This window comes from Lolium rigidum, chromosome 1 (genome assembly GCF_022539505.1).
Source record: "Lolium rigidum isolate FL_2022 chromosome 1, APGP_CSIRO_Lrig_0.1, whole genome shotgun sequence".
Lineage (NCBI taxonomy): Eukaryota > Viridiplantae > Streptophyta > Magnoliopsida > Poales > Poaceae > Lolium > Lolium rigidum.
The window spans coordinates 126,433,138-126,453,856 of record NC_061508.1 but is presented as its reverse complement, the minus strand read 5'-3'; the positions used below and the strand labels follow the sequence as shown (position 1 = coordinate 126,453,856).

General features: G+C 44.5%; 1 protein-coding gene and 1 non-coding gene across 2 annotated transcripts; both read left to right on the top strand.

Annotated features, from left to right (window-relative positions):
• The first annotated feature begins 15,345 nt into the window (after positions 1 to 15,345).
• Positions 15,346 to 16,219, top strand: LOC124681957 (dehydration-responsive element-binding protein 2C-like). Its single transcript, XM_047216730.1, has one exon. It carries the CDS (start codon positions 15,384 to 15,386, stop codon positions 16,044 to 16,046), a length of 663 nt encoding a protein of 220 aa, XP_047072686.1. The 5' UTR covers positions 15,346 to 15,383; the 3' UTR covers positions 16,047 to 16,219.
• A 4,032-nt stretch (positions 16,220 to 20,251) lies between these two features.
• On the top strand, positions 20,252 to 20,332 carry TRNAL-AAG. Its single transcript has one exon. It is a non-coding gene; the product is annotated as a tRNA-Leu (tRNA).
• The last annotated feature ends 387 nt before the right edge of the window (positions 20,333 to 20,719 follow it).

The window sequence follows — 20,719 nt, the reverse complement described above, 5'->3', positions numbered from 1 at the left end:
GCGGCCAAGGGGTGGGGCGCGCCCCCCTAGTGTGTGGCCCCACCAGGGCCCCTCCGAGGCTGCCCTTTCGCCTATATAAAGCCCCTGCGTCGAAAACCCTAAACGAATAAGCCACGGAGCCAAGATCTGGGGGACAGGAGTCTCTGTTCCGGCACGCCGCCGGGACGGGGAAGTGCCCCCGGAAGGCTCCTCCATCGACACCACCGCCATCTCCATCAACGCTGCTGCTCCCATGAGGAGGGAGTAGTTCTCCCTCGAGGCTAAGGGTTGTACCGGTAGCTATGTGGTTAATCTCTCTCCTATGTACTTCAATACAATGATCTCATGAGCTGCTTTACATGATTGAGATCCATATGATGAGCTTTGTATCGCTACTAGTTATGTGCTACTCATGTGATGTTATTAAAGTAGTCTATTCCTCCTACATGGTGTAAAGGTGCTAGTGTGTGCACCGTGTGGTTCTTGTCGTAGGCTATGATCATGATCTCTTGTAGGTTGTGGAGTTAATTGTCATTATGATAGTATTGATGTGATCTATTCCTCCTTTCATAGCGTAATGTGGACAGTGTGTATGCTATGTTAGTTCTTGGTTTATTTTGCAATGATCTATTATGCTCTAAGGTTACTTGAATATGAATGTCGAATGTTGTGGAGCTTGTTAACTCCGACATTGAGGTGCTCTTGTAGCCCTACACAACGAATGGTGTTTGTCATCCAACAAAAGAGTGTATGTAGCACAAATGAGAGAAGTTATTATTTATTATGCGATCAATGTTGAGAGTGTCCACTAGTGAAAGTATGATCCCTAGGCCTTGTTTCCAATACTGCAAACACCGCTTACTTACTGTTCTGTTGCATGTTTACTCACTGCCATATTTTATTCAGATTACTATTACCACTCATATACATCCATACTACTTGTATTTCACTATCTCTTCGCCGAACTAGTGCACCTATACATCTGACAAGTGTATTGGGTGTGTTGGGGACACAAGAGACTTCTTGTATCGTGATTGCAGGGTTGCTTGAGAGGGATATCTTTGACCTCTTCCTCCCTGAGTTCGATAAACCTTGGGTGATCCACTTAAGGGAAAACTTGCTGCGCTGTTCTACAAACCTCTGCTCTTGGAGGCCCAACACTGTCTACAGGAAAAGAAGCGTGAGTAGACATCAAGCTATTTTACAGCGCCGTTCTTTGGGGAGGAAAGGTAAAAGGCACTCATACTCCGTTCCCAGGTAACTAAGTTATTTTCTGTTGCCGTTGTAAGTGCTCGAAGCTATTTCCTTTAGATCCTACAATTGCATCTTTTGGTTTCTTGTTTACACTAGTTAGGCATAATGGGAAAGCAACAGTGAGCTTCTTATTCTATTTCCTGAGTTAAGAGATGGATAGTTTGCTGCGAAAATTAAAAAACCTATGGAATCTTATTTGCTTGCTAGTAGCAATGATATTAGTATGAACGCTTTGAACACCATTGTTGCTAATGATATGGAAAATTCTAAGCTTGGGGAAGCTGGTTTTGATGAGCATGATATTTTTAGTCCCCCAAGCATTGAGGAGAAAATTTTCTTTGATGATACTTTGCCTCCTATTTATGATGATTATAATGATAGTGGTCTTTTGGTGCCGCCTACTATGGAGAGTAAATTTTATTATGATTATACTATGCCTCCTACACTTGATGAGAATAATAATGATAGCTACTTTGTTGAATTTGCTCCCACTACAACTAATAAAATTGATTATGCTTATGTGGAGAGTAATAATTTTATGCATGTGGCTCATGACAAGAATGTTTTATGTGATAGTTATATTGTTGAGTTTGTTCATGATGCTACTGAAAGTTATTATGAGAGGGAAACATGGTTATATGCATCTTAATAATATTAAGTTTCCCCTCTTTATGTTGAGAATCTTGAAATTGCGCTTGTGTTGCCTTCCTATGCTTGTCACTTTGTTCTTCATGAATTTATTTGTGTACAAGATTCCTTTTCATAGGAAGTGGGTTAGGCTTAAATGTGTTTTGAATTTGCTTCTTGATGTTCTCTTTTGCTTCAACTCTTCTTTCTTGCGAGAGTATCATTAAAATTGTTGAGCCCATCTTAATGGCTATAAAGAAAGAACTTCTTGGGAGATAACCCATGTGTTTATTTTACTACAGCAATTTTTGTTTTGTTGAGTCTTGGAAGTTGTTTACTACTGTAGCAACCTCTCCTTATCATGTTTTTTTGCCAAGTAAAGTCTCTATGTTAAAGTTGATGCTAGATTTGGATTACTGCGCAGAAACAGATTTGCTGTCTGTCACGAATTCGCGCAGAAGTCTCTGTAGGTAACTCAGAAAATTCTGCAAATTTACGTGTGTGATCCTCAGATATGTACGCAACTTTCATTAGTTTTGAGTTTTTCCATCTGAGCAAGTTAAGTGCCCCTGAAAAATTCGTCTTTACGCACTGTTCTGTTTTTGACAGATTCTGCCTTTTATTTCGCATTGCCGCTTTTGCTTTGTTGAATGAGTTTCTTTGTTCCATTAACTTTCAGAAGTTTTGTGCAATGTCCAGAAGTGTTAAGAATGATTGTGTCACCTCTGAACATGTGAATTTTTATTATGCACTAACCCTCTAATGAGTTTGCTTGAAGTTTGGTGTGGCAGAAGTTTTCAAGGGTCAATAGAAGAGGGTGATATAATGTGATCAAGAAGAGTGAAAGGTCTAAGCTTGGGGATGCCCCGGTGGTTCATCCCTGCATATTTTAAGAAGACTCAAGCATCTAAGCTTGGGGATGCCCAAGGCATCCCCTTCTTCATCGACAACTTATCAGGTCACTTCTAGTGAAACTATATTTTTATTCCATCACATCTTATGTACTTTACTTGGAGCGTCTGTGTGCTTTTATTTTCTTTTATGTTTGAATAAATTCAGATCTTATCATGCTTGTGTGGGAGAGAGACACGCTTCGCTTTTTCATATGAACACTAGTGTTCTTCGTTTATGCTTTTAATGTTCAAGGGCGAAAGTTGATCGCTTCACTTGTTGCTATTTGGTTGGAATCAGAAAATGATTCATATGGTTTTGAATAATTTGATACTTGGCAATTGTTTTGAGCTCTCATAAATCATGTTTAAGCTCTTGCATCATGTAGTTAAATCTAGTAGTGGAGAACTACTGTAGAGCTTGTTGAAATTTGGTTTGCACGATTGGTCTCTCTAAGGTCTAGATATTTTCTGATAAAAGTGTTTGAGCAACAAGGAAGACAGTGTAGAGTCTTATAATGCTTGCAATATGTTCTTATGTAAGTTTCGTTGTACCGGTTCATACTTGTGTTTGCTTCAAACAACCTTGCTAGCCAAAGCCTTGTACTGAGAGGAATACTTCTCGTGCATCCAAAACCTTGAGCCAAAACCTATGCCATTTGTGTCCACCATATCTACCTACTATGTGGTATTTCCTGCCATTCCAAGTAAATACTTCATGTGCTACCTTTAAACAATTCAAAAGCTATTATCTCTTATTTGTGTCGAGTGTTTTATAGCTCATGAGGAAGTATGTGGTGTTTTATCTTTCGATCTTGTCATTTACTTGACGAGACTTTCACAATGGACTAGTGGCTTCATCCGCTTATCCAATAATTTTGCAAAAAGAGCTGGCAATGGGGTTCCCAGCCCCAATTAATTAAGTTGCATTAATAATTCTCTTCACATGTTTTGCTCTGATATATCAGTAAGCAACTTAAATTTGCAAATAGACACTCCTCCATGGTATATGAATGTTGGAAGGCACCCGAGGATTCGGTTAGCCATGGCTTGTGTAAGCAAAGGTGGGGGGAGTGTCATCTAATAAATAAAACTAAAGTACATGTGTAAACAAAAGAGAAGAGGGATGATCTACCTTGCTGGTAGAGATAACGTCCTTCATGGGAGCCGCTCTTGAAAGTCTGGTTGATAAGGTAGTTAGAGTACCCATTACCATTCGTTGATAACAACAAACACCTCTCAAAATTTTACTTTTATGCTCTCTATATGATTTCAAAACTTGAAAAGCTCTAGCACATGATTTTATCCCTGCTTCCCTCTGCGAAGGGCCTATCTTTTACTTTATGTTGAGTCAGTTTACCCATTTCCTTCCATCTTAGAAGCAAACACTTGTGTCAACTGTGCATTGATTCTTACATACTTGCTTATTTGCATTCATCATATTACTCTATGTTGACAATTATCCATGAGATATGCATGTTGAAAGTTGAAAGCAAGCTGCTTGAAACTTATATCTTCCTTTGTGTTGCTTCGATGCCTTTACTTTGAATTTATTGCTTTATGAGTTAACTCTTATGCAAGACTTTTTTATGCTTGTCTTGAAAGAACTATTCATGAAAAGTTTTGCTATATGTTATCTATTTGTTAGCAAACTATAGATCATTGCTTTGAATCACTCCATTCATGTCATATGCTTTACAATAATGTTGATCAAGATTATGATGGTAGCATGTCACCTCGAAATTATTTGTGTTATCGTTTACCTACTCGAGGGCGAGTAGGAACTAAGCTTGGGGATGCTGATACGTCTCCAACGTATCTATAATTTATGATGTTCCATGCTTGTTTTATGACAATACCTACATGTTTTGTTCACACTTTATATCGTTTTGATGCGTTTTCCGGAACTAACCTATTGACGAGATGCCGAAGTGCCGGTTCCTGTTTTACTGCTGTTTTTGGTTTCAGAAATCCTAGTAAGGAAATATTCTCGGAATCGGACGAAATCAACGCCCGGTACCTTATTTTCACCGGAAGCTTCCGGAGCATCGAAGAAGTACCGGAGAGGAGCCGGGGGGCCCCACACGCCAGGGCGGCGCGGCCAAGGGGTGGGGCGCGCCCCCCTAGTGTGTGGCCCCACCAGGGCCCCTCCGAGGCTGCCCTTTCGCCTATATAAAGCCCCTGTGTCGAAAACCCTAAATGAATAAGCCACGGTACGAGAAAAGTTCCAGGGCCGCCGCCATCGCGAAGCCAAGATCTGGGGGACAGGAGTCTCTGTTCCGGCACGCCGCCGGGACGGGGAAGTGCCCCCGGAAGGCTCCTCCATCGACACCACCGCCATCTCCATCAACGCTGCTGCTCCCATGAGGAGGGAGTAGTTCTCCCTCGAGGCTAAGGGTTGTACCGGTAGCTATGTGGTTAATCTCTCTCCTATGTACTTCAATACAATGATCTCATGAGCTGCTTTACATGATTGAGATCCATATGATGAGCTTTGTATCGCTACTAGTTATGTGCTACTCATGTGATGTTATTAAAGTAGTCTATTCCTCCTGCATGGTGTAAAGGTGCTAGTGTGTGCACCGTGTGGTTCTTGTCGTAGGCTATGATCATGATCTCTTGTAGGTTGTGGAGTTAATTGTCATTATGATAGTATTGATGTGATCTATTCCTCCTTTCATAGCGTAATGTGGACAGTGTGTATGCTATGTTAGTTCTTGGTTTATTTTGCAATGATCTATTATGCTCTAAGGTTACTTGAATATGAATGTCGAATGTTGTGGAGCTTTTTAACTCCGGCATTGAGGTGCTCTTGTAGCCCTACACAACGAATGGTGTTTGTCATCCAACAAAAGAGTGTATGTAGCACAAATGAGAGAAGTTATTATTTATTATGCGATCAATGTTGAGAGTGTCCACTAGTGAAAGTATGATCCCTAGGCCTTGTTTCCAATACGCAAACACCGCTTACTTACGTTACATTTGCATGTTTACTCGCTGCCATATTTTATTCAGATTACTATTACCACTCATATACATCCATACTACTTGTATTTCACTATCTCTTCGCCGAACTAGTGCACCTATACATCGACAAGTGTATTGGGTGTGTTGGGGACACAAGAGACTTCTTGTATCGTGATTGCGGGGTTGCTTGAGAGGGATATCTTTGACCTCTTCCTCCCTGAGTTCGATAAACCTTGGGTGATCCACTTAAGGGAAAACTTGCTGCTGTTCTACAAACCTCTGCTCTTGGAGGCCCAACACTGTCTACAGGAAAAGAAGCGTGAGTAGACATCAAGCACCAAGTGTTGATGGTCAACAAGACCACCAGTTTCAAGAAGCAAGGCAAACCTAAGAAGGGAATCTTCAAGAAGGGCGGCAAGAAAGCTGCCGCGCTTCCTGAGAAGTCTAAGGGTGGCCCTAAACACGATCTTGCTGCTATTACTTGCAATGGGAAGGGGCATTGGAAGCGTAATTGCCCCATGTACTTGGCTGATCTGAAGAGCGGCCTTGTCAAGAAGAAGAAAGGTATATCTGATATACATGTTATAGATGTTTATCTTACTGGTTCTCGTACTAGTGCCTGGGTATTTGATACTGGTTCGGCTGCTCACATTTGTAACTCGAAACAGGAACTACGGAATAAACGAAGCCTAGCGAGGGACGAAGTGATGATGCGCGTTGGAAATGGATCCAAGGTCGATGTGATCGCTGTCGGCACGCTCCCTCAACATCTACCTTCGGGATTAGTTTTAAACCTCAATAATTGTTATTTGGTGCCTGCGTTGAGCATGAACATTATATCTGGATCTTGTTTAATGCAAGACGGTTATTCATTTAAGTCTGAGAATAATGGTTGTTCTATTTTTATGAATAATATCTTTTATGGTCATGCGCCTGAGATGAATGGTTTATTCTTGTTAAATCTCGATATTAGTTATACACATGTTCATAACATTGATGCTAAACGAATTAAATTGAATGATAATTCTACTTATATGTGGCACTGTCGTCTTGTTCATATTGGAGTGAAACGCATGAAGAAACTCCATTCCGATGGACTTCTTGAATCACTTGACTTTGAGTCACTTGATAGATGCGAAGCATGTCTAATGGGAAAAATGACTAAGACTCCATTCTCTGGTATTATGGAGCGAGCTACAGACTTGTTGGAAATCATACATACTGATGTGTGCGGACCAATGAGTGTAGCCTCGCGCGGTGGTTATCGTTATGTTCTAACCTTCACGGATGATCTGAGTAGATATGGGTATATCTATTTCATGAAACATAAGTCCGAAACTTTCGAGAAGTTTAAGGAATTCCAAAGTGAAGTAGAAAATCAACGTAACAAGAAGATCAAGTTTCTGCGTTCTGATCGCGGAGGCGAATATCTGAGTTATGAGTTTGGCATGCATTTAAAGAAATGCGGAATACTTTCACAGTTGACACCGCCGGGAACACCACATCGCAATGGTGTGTCCGAATGTCGTAATCGAACTCTCTTAGATATGGTTCGTTCTATGATGTCTCTTACTGATTTGCCGTTATCGTTTTGGGGTTATGCGTTAGAGACAGCTGCATTCACTTTAAATAGGGCACCATCAACATCCGTTGAAACGACACCGTATGAATTGTGGTTTCAGAAGAAACCTAAGCTGTCGTTCCTTAAAGTTTGGGGTTGCGAAGCTTATGTAAAAAAGTTACAACCTGACAAGCTAGAACCAAAATCGGAGAAATGCGTCTTCATAGGATACCCTAAGGAAACTATTGAGTATACTTTCTATCACAGATCCGAAGGCAAAATCTTTGTTGCCAAGAACGGAACCTTTCTTGAGAAAGAGTTTCTCACTAAAGAAGTGACTGGAAGAAAGGTAGAACTCGACGAGGTTATTGAACCTTCTCTCGTAGATCAGAGTAGCGCAGTACCGGAAGATGTTCCTGTGCCGCCTGCACCGGTAAGAGAGGAAGCAAATGATAATGATCATGAAACTTCGAACGAGGTAGTTACCGAACCTCGCAGATCGACAAGGGAGCGTACCACTCCTGATTCGTATGATCCTTGTCTAAATGTCATGATTGTGGACAACAATGATGAAGACCATGCGACGTATGAAGAAGCGATGATGAGCCCAGATTCCAACAAATGGCAAGAAGCCATGAAATCCGAAATGGGATCCATGTATGATAACCAAGTATGGACTTTGGTAGACTTACACGATAGCCGCAAGGCTGTCGAGAATAAATGGATCTTCAAGAGAAAAACAGATGCTGATGGTAATGTTACTGTCTATAAAGCTCGACTTGTCGCAAAGGGTTTCTGACAAATTCAAGGAGTTGACTACGATGAGACCTTCTCACCTATAGCGAAGCTAAAGTGATCTGTGAGGATTTTGTTAGCAATAGCTGCATTTTTCGATGATGAGATTTGGCAGATGGATGTCAAAACGGCGTTCCTTAATGGTGACATTGAGGAAGAGTTGTATATGGTACAACCCAAAGGTTTTGTCGATCCTAAAAATGCTGACAAGGTATGCAAACTTCAGCGTTCCATTTATGGACTGAAGCAAGCATCCCGGAGTTGGAACAGACGCTTTGATAAGGTGATCAAAGACTTCGGGTTTATACAGTGTCATGGAGAGGCCTGTATTTACAAGAAAGTGAGTGGTAGCTCTGTAGCATTCCTGATATTATATGTAGATGACATATTATTGATTGGGAATGATATAGAACTATTAAGCAGTGTAAAAGGTTATTCGAATAAGTGTTTTTTTCAATGAAGGACCTTGGTGAAGCAGCGTACATTTTAGGCATCAAGATTTATAGAGATAGATCAAGACGCCTAATAGGGCTTTCACAGAGTACATACCTGGACTAGATTCTAAAGAAGTTTAGAATGGATGAAAGTAAGAAAGGGTTCTTACCGATGTTGCCAGGTAAGGTCTTGAGTAAGACTCAAGGTCCGGCTACGGCAGAAGAAAGAGAGATGATGAACAAGATCCCCTATGCCTCGGTAGTAGGCTCTATCATGTATGTCATGCTGTGTATCAGACCGGATATCGCACATGATGTTAGTTTGACCAGCAGATATCAAAGTGATCCAGGAATGGAACACTGGACAGCGGTCAAGAATATCCTGAAGTACTTGAAAAGAACTAAGGATAAGTTTCTTTGTTATGGCGGTGACCAAGAGCTCGTTGTAACCGAGTTACACCGATGCAAGTTGGAACAACGATCCCGATGACTCTAAGTCTCGGTCCGGGTACGTGTTTATATTGAATGGTGCTTTGCGATAGGCTGGTGCGGCTCCAAGCGGTGCACGGTGGCGAAGTCTTCAAGCTGAATCGGAATACATAGCGGCTTCGGAGGCTTCATCGGAGCGGTATGGATGAAGAGGTTCATTGTTGAGCTCGGTGTGGTTCCTAGTGCATTGGACCCACTAGTCATCTATTGTGACAACATGGGTGCCATCGCCAATGCACAAGAACCAAGGTCACACAAGAAGTCTGAAGCATATCAAGCTGCGTTTTCATTCGATTCGCGAGTACATCGAAGATGGAGAAGTAAAGATTTGCAAAGTACACACCGATCCGAATGTAGCGAGATCCGTTGACTAAAGCTCTCCCTAGGGCAAAGCATGACCAACACCAGAATGCCATGGGTGTTACGTACCTTACAATGTAATCTAGATTATTGACTCTAGTGCAAGTGGGAGACTGTTGGAGATATGCCCAAGAGGCAATAATAAAGTGGTTATTACATATCTTTATGTTTATGATAAATGTTTGCATACCATGCTATAATTGTATTAATCAAAACATTGATACATGTGTGTTATGTAAACAACAAGGAGTCCCTAGTAAGCCTCTTGTATAACTAGCTTGTTGATTAATAGATGATCATAGTTTCGTGATCATGAACATTGGATGTTATTAATGACAAGGTTATGTCATTGATGAATGATGTAATGGACAAACACCCAACTAAGCGTAGCATAAGATCACGTCATTAAGTTCAACTTGCTATTAGCTTTCCGATACATAGTTACCTAATCCTTCGACCATGAGATCATGTAAATCACTTATATCGGAAGGGTACTTTGATTACATCAAACGCCACTACGTAAATGGGTGGTTATAAAGGTGGGATTAAGTATTCGGAAAGTATGAGTTGAGGCATATGGATCAAGAGTGGGATATTGTCCATCACGATGACGGATAGATATACTCCGGGCCCTCTCGGTGGAATGTCATCGATTAGCTTGCAAGCATATGAATGGTTCATAAGAGATCACATACCACGGTACGAGTAAAGAGTACTTGTCGGAGACGAGGTTGAACAAGGTATAGAGATACCGATGATCAAACCTCGGACAAGTAAAATATCGCGTGACAAAGGGAATCGGTATCGTATGTAAATGGTTAAATCGATCACTAAGTCATCGTTGAATATGTGGGAGTCATTATGGATCTCCAGATCCCGCTATTGGTTATTGGTCGGAGAGAAGTCTCGACCATGTCTGCATAGTTCACGGTTTGATGTCGTTTAAGTAGATATAGAATATGGAATGGAGTTCGAAGTTTTGTTCGGAGTCTCGGATGGGATCCAGGACATCACGAGGAGGTCCGGAATGGTCCGGAGAATAAGATTCATATATAGGAAGTCATATTCCAAGTTTGGAAATGATCCAGTGCATTTATGGAAGGTTCTAGAAGGTTCTAGAAAAGTCCAGAAGAAATCACCATGGAAAGTGGAGTCCCGGAGGGACTCCACCTTGCATGGCCGGCCAACCCTAAGGCCTTGTTCGGCACACAGGTTTTTCAGGGATTAGAGTGTTTTAGTTGCCTTGGGACAGCACCAAATCACTGCAAACGCCCGCAGAACCGTTCGGCAGGCCGGGTTTCTACCGGTTTTGAAGGGTCTGGTCTCCGTTATTCTTACAAAACCTGCTAATACACGTGTGAATCAAAACGCTCGGCAGTGCTCGCGTTTTTTTCTGGCCAGCATGCTGTACGTTTTGTATGCTCGGATTCCCAGCACAGGCGAAGAAACGTCCAGTCTAACAGGCCCGGGGCCCGAGCGCGCATGTTGATAGTGCCTACGCATGCAAATTAAGCTAGCTGAATCGGTGGCCTAGCTTAGCAATTGCCCGATCCCTGAGTGAACCCCGTGTTTTCACCTAAACCACTAGACATATTACACTCTAATCCCTGCCTACCGAACAAGGCCTAAGGGGGAGGAGTCCCAGGTGGACTCCACCTATGGTGGCCGGCCAAACCCCCCAAGGAAGGGTGGGAGTCCCACCTTGAGTAGGATTCCCACCTGGGGTAGGTTTCGTCCCTTTGGTAGTTTTTTGTTTCGTGTCTTATTCGAAGACTTGGATACCAACACTTGGGGATTTCCACCTATATAATGAGGAGCAAGGGGAGGGGCCCGGCCACACCAAGCCCTAGTTGGCCGCAGCCCCCAAGTGGCCGGCGCCCAACACCCCCTCTCCCCAAACCCTAGCCTCTCCTCCTCCACGCAATACTCCCGCAGCGCATAGGCGAAGCCCTGCCGGAGTTCTCCACCACCACCGCCACCACGCCGTCGTGCTGTCGGGATTCCGAGGAGGATCTACTACTTCCGCTGCCCGCTGGAACGGGGAGGAGGACGTCGTCTTCATCAACACCGTACGTGTGACCGAGTACGGAGCTGCTGCCGACTGTGGCACCGTCAAGATCTTCTACGTGCTTTTGCAAGCGGCAAGTGATCGACTACATCCACCACGAGATCTAATCTCGTTAAGCTTTGCGAATCTTCGAGGGTTAGTCTCTTGATCTCCTCGTTGCTACCGTCTACTAGATTAGATCTTGGCTTGTGTTTTCGTTCTTGCGGTAGGAATTTTTTTGTTTTCTATGCTACGAATCCCATCAGAAACTGCAGAGCCTTTACTCAAAAATATTACAGTTGCTGCTGATGAGGCTACTTCCAAGTTACTACTACCCTCGATCACCTTCTAGATACGTCTATATGCACAAGGCCAAGCGCCAGTTAGGTGGTAACCTTTTAAGGAAGCGGGTATATTTTCTTAAGCCACGTATGTGCATATCATGATTTTCGTCTGATATTATTATTGACTTTGTCTAATGCTAATGTGAAGTTCGGAAACAACAAATTAGCTTGTTTTCATTCTATCATATACTAAAATTTTCACTTTTCAGTCTATCTCATACAATATATGCACTATGTTGTGTTCTGCTAGTTTCTTTTGTCAACATTTGTATTTTTGTGAACTATATTTTTTACATACTAAATCTTCCACTTACATTCAGCACTACACATCAGAAATAGCACTGCCTTTTCTTTCACCATCCCGATGCCAAAGTTTGCTGGAATATGCCTGGCCCTTTACATACCCAAAGAGGACAACCCTTAGACATGCAAGTTGTACCTTGTAGACTTCGTTCAAGCGTTAGCTAGCTGTGTCTGCTTAAAATGTAAATAATATTAGTCGAGTAGGCCATAATATCACAAATAAAAAGTAATCAGGATATGTCATGTTTCTTGTACATAGAGACATCAGATACCCATCGGCCAACATCGTTTCTCAATGTTAACAAGCTAAAATTAAACAGTAGGGATCACAAAAATGCAAGAATCCCGTAATATAATGTGTGAAAAATAATTAAAAAAATTCTTGTACGGAGTGGCTGACATTGGGGACTCATCAGCCAGCAACGTCCCTCAATGTTACAAGGCGACAGCGATCGAGAAAAAAAGTCAAATAACCAAAAATCACGAGTAAAAATAATCCAGGATATGAAACTTTTCACGTACAAAGAGGTTGACATCGGCAACCTAGAACCTTAAACAGCTTCATCGAGACGTCAACCAGGTCCAAAGAGAGGGTGTGACCAAAAACAAAAACTCATCAAGTTACGCTGCCATCGTGGCCCCGCAGTCCTCCCAACACCGCGGGGGTGCTGATTTGGGTTGACTTGGCACGCACACCCAAAAATCGGCATCAACCACGCACCGGCCGACCATCTCCAATATTTTTCCAAAATCCATGGCCCTAGAGAGCCTCCAAAAAGAGAAAAAGTTCTGCGATCTACCATGGAATGAACCAAAATTTGTCGGGGATGGGTCTCAACCACGGTCGTCACCCAACTTCATCACCCAAGGCTACTTTTTTTTTGTATTGAATGGTTTTGGGTGTAGCAACTGATCGTCCTAAGGCGTGGTCCCTCTACGAGGCGCGCTATCCAGTGCCACCAGATAAGCGCCTCCCCAGCCGTGGTTGCTGGAAGATGGCAGCCAACGGCATTGGCATCCCGCCGACGCCTATAGGGTGGGGAGTGACTGTTGGTGGCGCAAAATCCACGATTATTGCTAGAGGCTACAGCTAGAGTAGCGGACAAACCTGACGTGGGCCGCGATGAACAAGGACACGTGGTGGAGCGATTTCTTCGACGTGCGGTGGAACAAAGATCTAGGGCGGCTCGATGGGCTCATTGGGCCATCGTACCTGAATAAAGCGCAGGGGCGTGACCTGTTCTGGAGCGTCCCCAGCCGCACGCTCACGTCCGTTCTGTAGGGGATCCGGTGTAGCGACCCGCGCCTGGAGATATCGGCTTTGCCACCGCCATCGCCACGAGCACCAAACTGGTGTCTTCCTGGCAAGGCTACGCCTCTCTCGTCATCTTCAGGGCCGAAGCGTTCTTCGCCGGTGCACGCTCGCGTCTCCCCTAGCTCGCGCCCAAATGCGAGGTAAATGAGGAGGAGTTCACAACGCTAGCGCGAGGAGGTGCAATCCCTCTCGTTGCGTCGTGATTGGCGAGCTGCAGCGATCCGCATCCGTCGGGACCAACCTGCTCATCCCCAAGCCGGAGCCAAAGGAGGAGGATCCGAACGACACCTCGAAGATGTTTGTGTGCCTTCTCCAACAGTGCCTCCTCACCAGCAACGACGATCCAGAGGACACGGCAGGCTACAACACAGTGTGGATTGAGTTGTTGAATGGACACCGTGCATGGAAGTGGAACATCGAGAGCATCACCACGGCGTCGATCCATGACTACGCAAGGCCCCTCGTCGAGCTCACTGGCAACTACGACGACGCATGCCCTAGCAACGTCGTCAAGGACGAGCCCACCCAAGAGCCTATGGACCCACGGGGAAGAACAACGTCAGTAACGACGACTACCGCCACTTCCATGACTACTACCGTGGTGGCGGCGGTTAAGTTTGAATGGAAATTTGATATTTTACACATAGGTTATAATAAATTTCATTCGAAACACTATAAAATATAACAAATATGAATGGAAATTTCAACTTTTGGTTTGATCTTTTTTTTTACTTTGTTAAGGGATACGAGACAGTGCCTCCTAAAGGACTGATGAGATGCTTCTGCCAGACATCGTTTGGAAGAGCCAACTGAAGATGCTGCAGGAGGCTCGGGTGGAAATAGGATTGCCGAATGGGGGCCAAGTTACGTGTAGCTTTTATTTTTAAAATTTAAAATTTCATATTTTAAATTTCAAAAATTCTTGAAAGATCCTAGATGTGGCTAATGATGAAATCTATAAACGTGTAAAATCTTATTTTTTTCGTGTTTTAGGCTACACAAAAATAATAAAATACATTCATCATTTTATGTAGCCTAGAATACAAAATATTTCATATTGCGATTTTGCACGTTGGTAGCATACATCATTGACTACATCTAAGATTTTTCTTCATATAGTTTTTAAAACTTAAATGTATTCTTTTTAATTTTTATAAATAAAAATCTACATGTAGCTCATTTGCGGTTTTGGAGGTGGAAATGCCCTAATACTCCGCCGCCGGCCGCTAGCTGGCTGGTACGTTTGTGTGTCTCGCCAGGGGCATGCAAGCACAGGACGTACCAGGTGTGAGTTGGAGAGCCGCGACACTTGCAAACATGCATGCAGGCACACACGCGCCAAGCGCCCGCGCGCGATGGATGCGAGCACGCAACACCTGGAGCTGTGTTGCCCGTGTCCGATGGTCGATGCCAAACCTAGCTGCCGTCGAACAGGCAAGCCACGTACTTCTCCCGGCACAGTCCGTACGAGCTCCCGCCAAAAACTAACGTCGCCATGCCCAATTGCCTGCTCCAGGACGCACTGTTGCTGCATAGGATATTTGCCGATTTGGAGCCGACTCAGCGAACGCGCACGCCGGAGCCGGATGGATATACACACATGTTTGGCGTGCGACATGGAGAAGATAGACGACGCTCCTCGTCCAAATCTATATCCCGAGCGTCCGGCTCGCTGACCTAGGCATGGACGTCGCTCAGATAAAAAGCTGTGCGCGTTTGCCCTTTGCCGACAGGTATCCGCCACGTGTTCACCGGCGCGGAGACTCGTGGAGCCCACGGCGTCGACCATGTGTCCTGCCCTCCCGGCCCCACCCCTTCGTGTCGCGCGGATTCCTTACTTGGCGCACGCGTGGGAGCGCTCCCCTACACGTCGCCTCACCGCCGTCGTCGCTTTTCCCTTCAAGCCCTATAAATGCCTCCCGGCTATGCCAGCCAGCCAGCAGATACATCGAACATCGACCAACCCGCCATCATCATCAATGGAGCCGGCCGGGGCGCAGCAGCAGCAGCAGGCGGTGATGCCGACGACGAAGCAGAAGAAGTGCTGCCCGCTGCGGCGGTCGCGCAAGGGGTGCATGAAGGGCAAGGGCGGGCCGGACAACCAGCAGTGCCCCTTCCGCGGCGTGCGCCAGCGCACCTGGGGCAAGTGGGTCGCCGAGATCCGCGAGCCCAACCGCGGCGCGCGGCTCTGGCTCGGCACCTTCGGCAGCGCGCTCGACGCCGCACGCGCCTACGACGCCGCGGCCAGGGCGCTCTACGGCGACTGCGCCAGGCTCAACCTCGCCCAGCAGCTGACGCGCGCCCAAGCGCAGCCGCAGCCGATGCCGCTGCAGCAGCTCCCGCCTCCGGTCGAAGCGCCGGGGACGCCCTGCTGCTCCTCCTCCAACAACTCCAACTCCACGGCGTCTACTCCGACTGATGTGGTGGACTGCAGCGCCTGGATGCAGCAGCCGTCCTCGGAGGCGGCGGAGGACTTCGAGGCGTACGTCACGCGCCTGCCCAAGGCGGAGGACTTCGGGCTGGAGGGCTTCCAGGAGGTGCCCCTCGAAGTGCTCGACGAGGCCGGCGGCGGGATCAGCATCTGGGACCTCTCCGTCGCGCCGGACATGGTGGCCGCCGCTTCCACCTCGGCTGCGGCCTGCGCCGTCCCGCACCAGCGGCTGCAGCAGCCCGCATGGTGAGCTCCGTTCCGAGAATACAAACAAGTGACAGTCATAAGCTAGTGTTATACATACAGCATCGTTCGTCTCTACCCCGTTGTTACCGTCGCAGCTGCTGTAGATAGCGGGCTAGTTTGGTACTACCTCAAGTCCTTTTTTTCTCTTCCGTCGTTGCAGTGTAGAGTAAATATTGGTGGGCAGGCAGGTGTGCATGTGTGTGTATATGATATATTTGTGCGTGGGAGGAGGATAGTCGTCAGTCTAGTCTCAGTGCAATGCTGCTAGTGAGATCATCGGTCGATGAGATCGGATGTACAGCGGATCGATGTGCACATATGGTGTAACATGTTATGTGTTGCTACGTCGATCCATTGATCGATCCATCCATCGGTCGGGCATTTTACATGTGATAATGGTGTTATGTTGGTCAATCGCTTCTCCGTATTTTACATGTGATAATGGTGTTATGTTGGCCAATTGCTTCTCCGTTAAGAAAATTGACGCCAATGACAAGGTCGACGACTACGACGAGATGACATGGCAGACCACACAGGGATGCATTGTAACGCAGTGTGCGTATCCTGACGTAACCAAAGCCCCCTTCTTGGCAGGCTACACATGAAGTCGTGTACATGTGTAACGCCCTCGCGCTGCCGCCGTGCACGAGGACGTGTCGACGTGCATGCAGCGCATCTGTGGCTCTGCGCTTCATCACTTCATCAGTCAGTCATCCCGAGGCAGCATGCATCGCCCTGTTTTCTTCCCAGGGTCTCATGTCCAGCGACATGGGCTCAACAGCCGCAAGATTCATTTCTGTTTTCACGAGAGTATCTACAAATTTCCAACACTCCAAAAAAAAAAGCTACGAAAGACATACTCCCTGCCAAAAAATACAGTGCAATAATCATGTAAAAAATTCAGTGCAATGTTCATTTAAAAAATACAATGCAATATTAGTTTTGGTGAAAATCAAACTTCATAAATTTTGACTCAACATATCGGAAATATATATATAATTTACAACGGTCAATTATATGAGTGGAGAGTTTTGGCTCCCGGACACTGGTGATCTCTCGTTGTATAAAAATACATTAGCAGCTTCAAACAAAATTGAAAGAAAAATGATGTAGCCAATTAATGATCCATCTCATAGACTTGCTGAATACTAATTTTAGATACTTCATATTCTGAGCTACACAAAAAACAAATGTGTGGATCTCGGAAGGTATATTTTCATATTTCATCAGATTTTTTTTTTGTGTAGTCCATAATACAAAGAATTCCACATTGCTATTTTTATGCTTGCATTGACTGTCTAGATTTTTCTTGAAACTCATAAATTTGGTTTTGTACTTCTCTAAAATGAAGGGATCGCTCGATATTGGGAACCAAGGACATTTTTGAGAATATTTTGGCTCTGAGGCTCCTGTGATCCTATTATTGTTTTAAATTTTAAAATAATATTTATGAGGTTTATTTTTTAAAAATAAAAAATCTGATGTGGCTAATGATGTATCCTTCAAACGATGCGCAAAATATCAAATTCAAATACTATATATTGTGGGTTACACAAAGCGAACAAAAATGTGAATACTAACTATGCGTATTTTCAGATTTCCTAATTTTATTAGGCTAGAGCTCTCAGCCTGCTACAGTACCCACCGTGGAGTTTACCCTTGTGGATCTTCTCGTCCTTGACCCCTGCCTGTGAATCCATCGCCGGCCTCTCTCCCCCTCGCCGCCGGCGGCCATGGTGGCCGGTGCTGGGTGGGAGAGAGGTCTGGCTCCTAGTAGCTGTAGGTTTCTTTGCCTTAGTTTCCTCCCCGGCGAATAAATCTAAGGTCAGATCTGGAGCCGTTCTTCTTCCTCCTCTTGCCATTCTTGGTGGGGGTGAGGTGGAGTTTAGCTCCTATGCTGACTTCTCCAGGCCGGATCCATGGCAAGGAGAAGCTTTGGCTCTCTTTGCTCCTTCTTCCCCTTGTTTCTCTTTTCTGGTGGAGTCTGGCTTTATGCCAGGGAAGATGGTTACTCCGGTGTCCTGGCGAGGCATCGGATGCTCTCCGGTGAGGCATTCCGACGACCCTCCAAGGTGGGGTGGTGTGGTGGGAGCTGCAGATCCGGCGAGATCTTCTTCAATAAGCGCCGCCAAGAGTTTCTCCGTCATGATCTTCTTCATCTCTGTTGTGCCTCTCGTCGTCGTGGTGGCGGAGGAGGTAGCGGAGCTCTTCAAGGTTGGTGGCGGGGAGGTTCTTGCTGCTTCGGAGCTTCTTCCTGCGCGCAACACACAGCGACGGTCGTCGCTGTGATCATTGGCCGTAGTTGCGGCCCATCTGCAACCTCCAGTAAGGAGGCCATCTCATCCTTCTGCCGGTGCTCGACGCCTCCAGGGTACCAAGTGGTGCGTCCCCGGGATCCTGGATGTGGCCGGTGGATAGGTCTGGTCGCCGGAGCGGAGTCATCGAGCGAGCTGCTCTCTGATCTTGGCGGAGACGCTTTGAGGTCGCCGGCAACGTGTGGCGGAGAAGCCTTAGGACCTGATTGCTTTTTTATCTTTAGTCCTAGGGTGGTTTCTGTAAGATTGAGGGGCCTTATCTTCAAATCCCAGGTTCTTAGTGCGAGTGATGTAAAGGGCCTCTCTGTAAATTATATCAGCCACGTGTTTATGCAATGATAGCTCCACCGGGGTCTCTTTGACCCCTCTGATTGTTCAAAAAAAATTATTAGAATTTTTCATTTTTTGTGTAGCCGACTTCTCGTATTGGGATTTTGCAAGCCTGTAGGTGACATCATTGACTATGTCCATATCTATTTAAAAAAATTAACACTCGATCATAAATATGATTTTTAATTCTTAAATGAAGGGATGAGTTATTCTTAACGACCAAAGAAACTTTTTCATGCAACATGTAATTAATTACATTGTATCTTGGTTCTAACAATACTGATTTGATATGTTAATCTTCATCTTTTCTATACACCTGATCAGATTTATTAGGGACGAGTTTTACCAAAACAAATAGACACTACATTTTGCATAGAGATAGTGTATTGAAATTTTACCATGAAATACCTAATAAGATACAAATCACGAGTCATTAAATTATACCAAATGCTTTGAAGATGACCGTAGCGAAAATATGATTTGAGGTAGAAAGAGATCTTCATCCCATTTTATAAATAAAGACACACGACCAAATTAATATAGTGACAAGGAAACACTTATGCATACATGTAAACGCAAATCAAAGGTAAACAGACACACCATGTATCACTATTACAGAATAGATTATTATACATGGCTGAAATGGCCTTCGCATACGGTAAACCTTATTATCTATGCAAGAGTGGGCGATGAGGTGGAGGAGCAGCTAGGGCGTGCACATCTCCTCTTGCCCTCCTTGGTATAGCGCCAAGCAGCCCTCTCATGGCTTTTAGTGTGTCCTCCTATTAATAAGCAACGATACTTAATTTGGTCCCGCCTTGGCGCGGAATGCTTTCTTAGAGCGGTTGACATTGGTTCCAGGCTTTATCAACCATTTGTTCTTAACCTTTTTGGAAAAAAAAGTCCACTTTTATTTGTTTCATTCATTTATTGTTTTTTGTAGTTCTTCACGTACTTCACTATTTCGTTTTGTCATGCGATAGTTTTTCTACACTGGTTGACAGGTTTTGGATATAGTGATTTTTTGCTTTAATAAAACAAACTTTATCATCTTTGTTTATAAAAGCATTTTACCAAGTCACACACGGGTACACCTGCACCGGCCGGATAAACTCAAGCACCAAAAGATACTTGAAAATGTGAACGTATCACACATGTGCATGATCGAGTTTCTACACTTGTTTGCAAATGTCCATCTCCAAAGAACCATTTATGTGTCCTAAAAATCAAGTCCCATTGCTTAACATGTGTTTTTCCGTTTAATAGTTATTGTCGTGGTTTTAGTTCAAATTTATGGAACGGAGGGAGTACAATAATATGCACTTGACATGTTTTTCATGCATGGGGCATAAAGCTTATCATTTATTCATGAAAACAATTACATGCAATGACAAGACTCGAGCGATGACATAGTATAATATTATTTCAAACTTACTACCAGAATATTTGTTTTCCTTCATGCCCTTTAGAATTGATGATTACATATGCTTCACAAAAAGGAATACAAACACTTATTAGGTGGACGTTTTAATTATTTAGCTATAAATGTGAACGAAATCAACAAGTTGATATGGCCGAGTTGGTCTAAGGCGCCAGATTAAGGTTCTGGTCCGAAAGGGCGTGGGTTCAAATCCCACTGTCAACACTAATATTTTTTATTTTTGCATCTCTAAAGTCTAAACGCATCGATCAGCTTTTTTTTTTTTTTGCATCTCTTAACTCTAAACACATCAATCGACTGTCGTAACAAACGAGCTGTAGACGGCAACACCAATAGCTGGTTCAGCGCTTGGACACATTTGAATCATGTTGGAGTACCTGCTGCAGCGATCTCATGTATATTGGTGTTGCCGTGTACGTGCTGCAGCGATCTCATGTATGTTGCCATCATGAAACTTTGGGCAAAGACCTCTCTTTGCACTTGCCCTTAACTCGTGTACTGATCCTGTGGTCCATGGTTCCATTCCATGATCAATTGAGCCGAGAAACACTACCCCTGTTTTACTGAGAAAAGCTGTGGATGCGCAGTAGG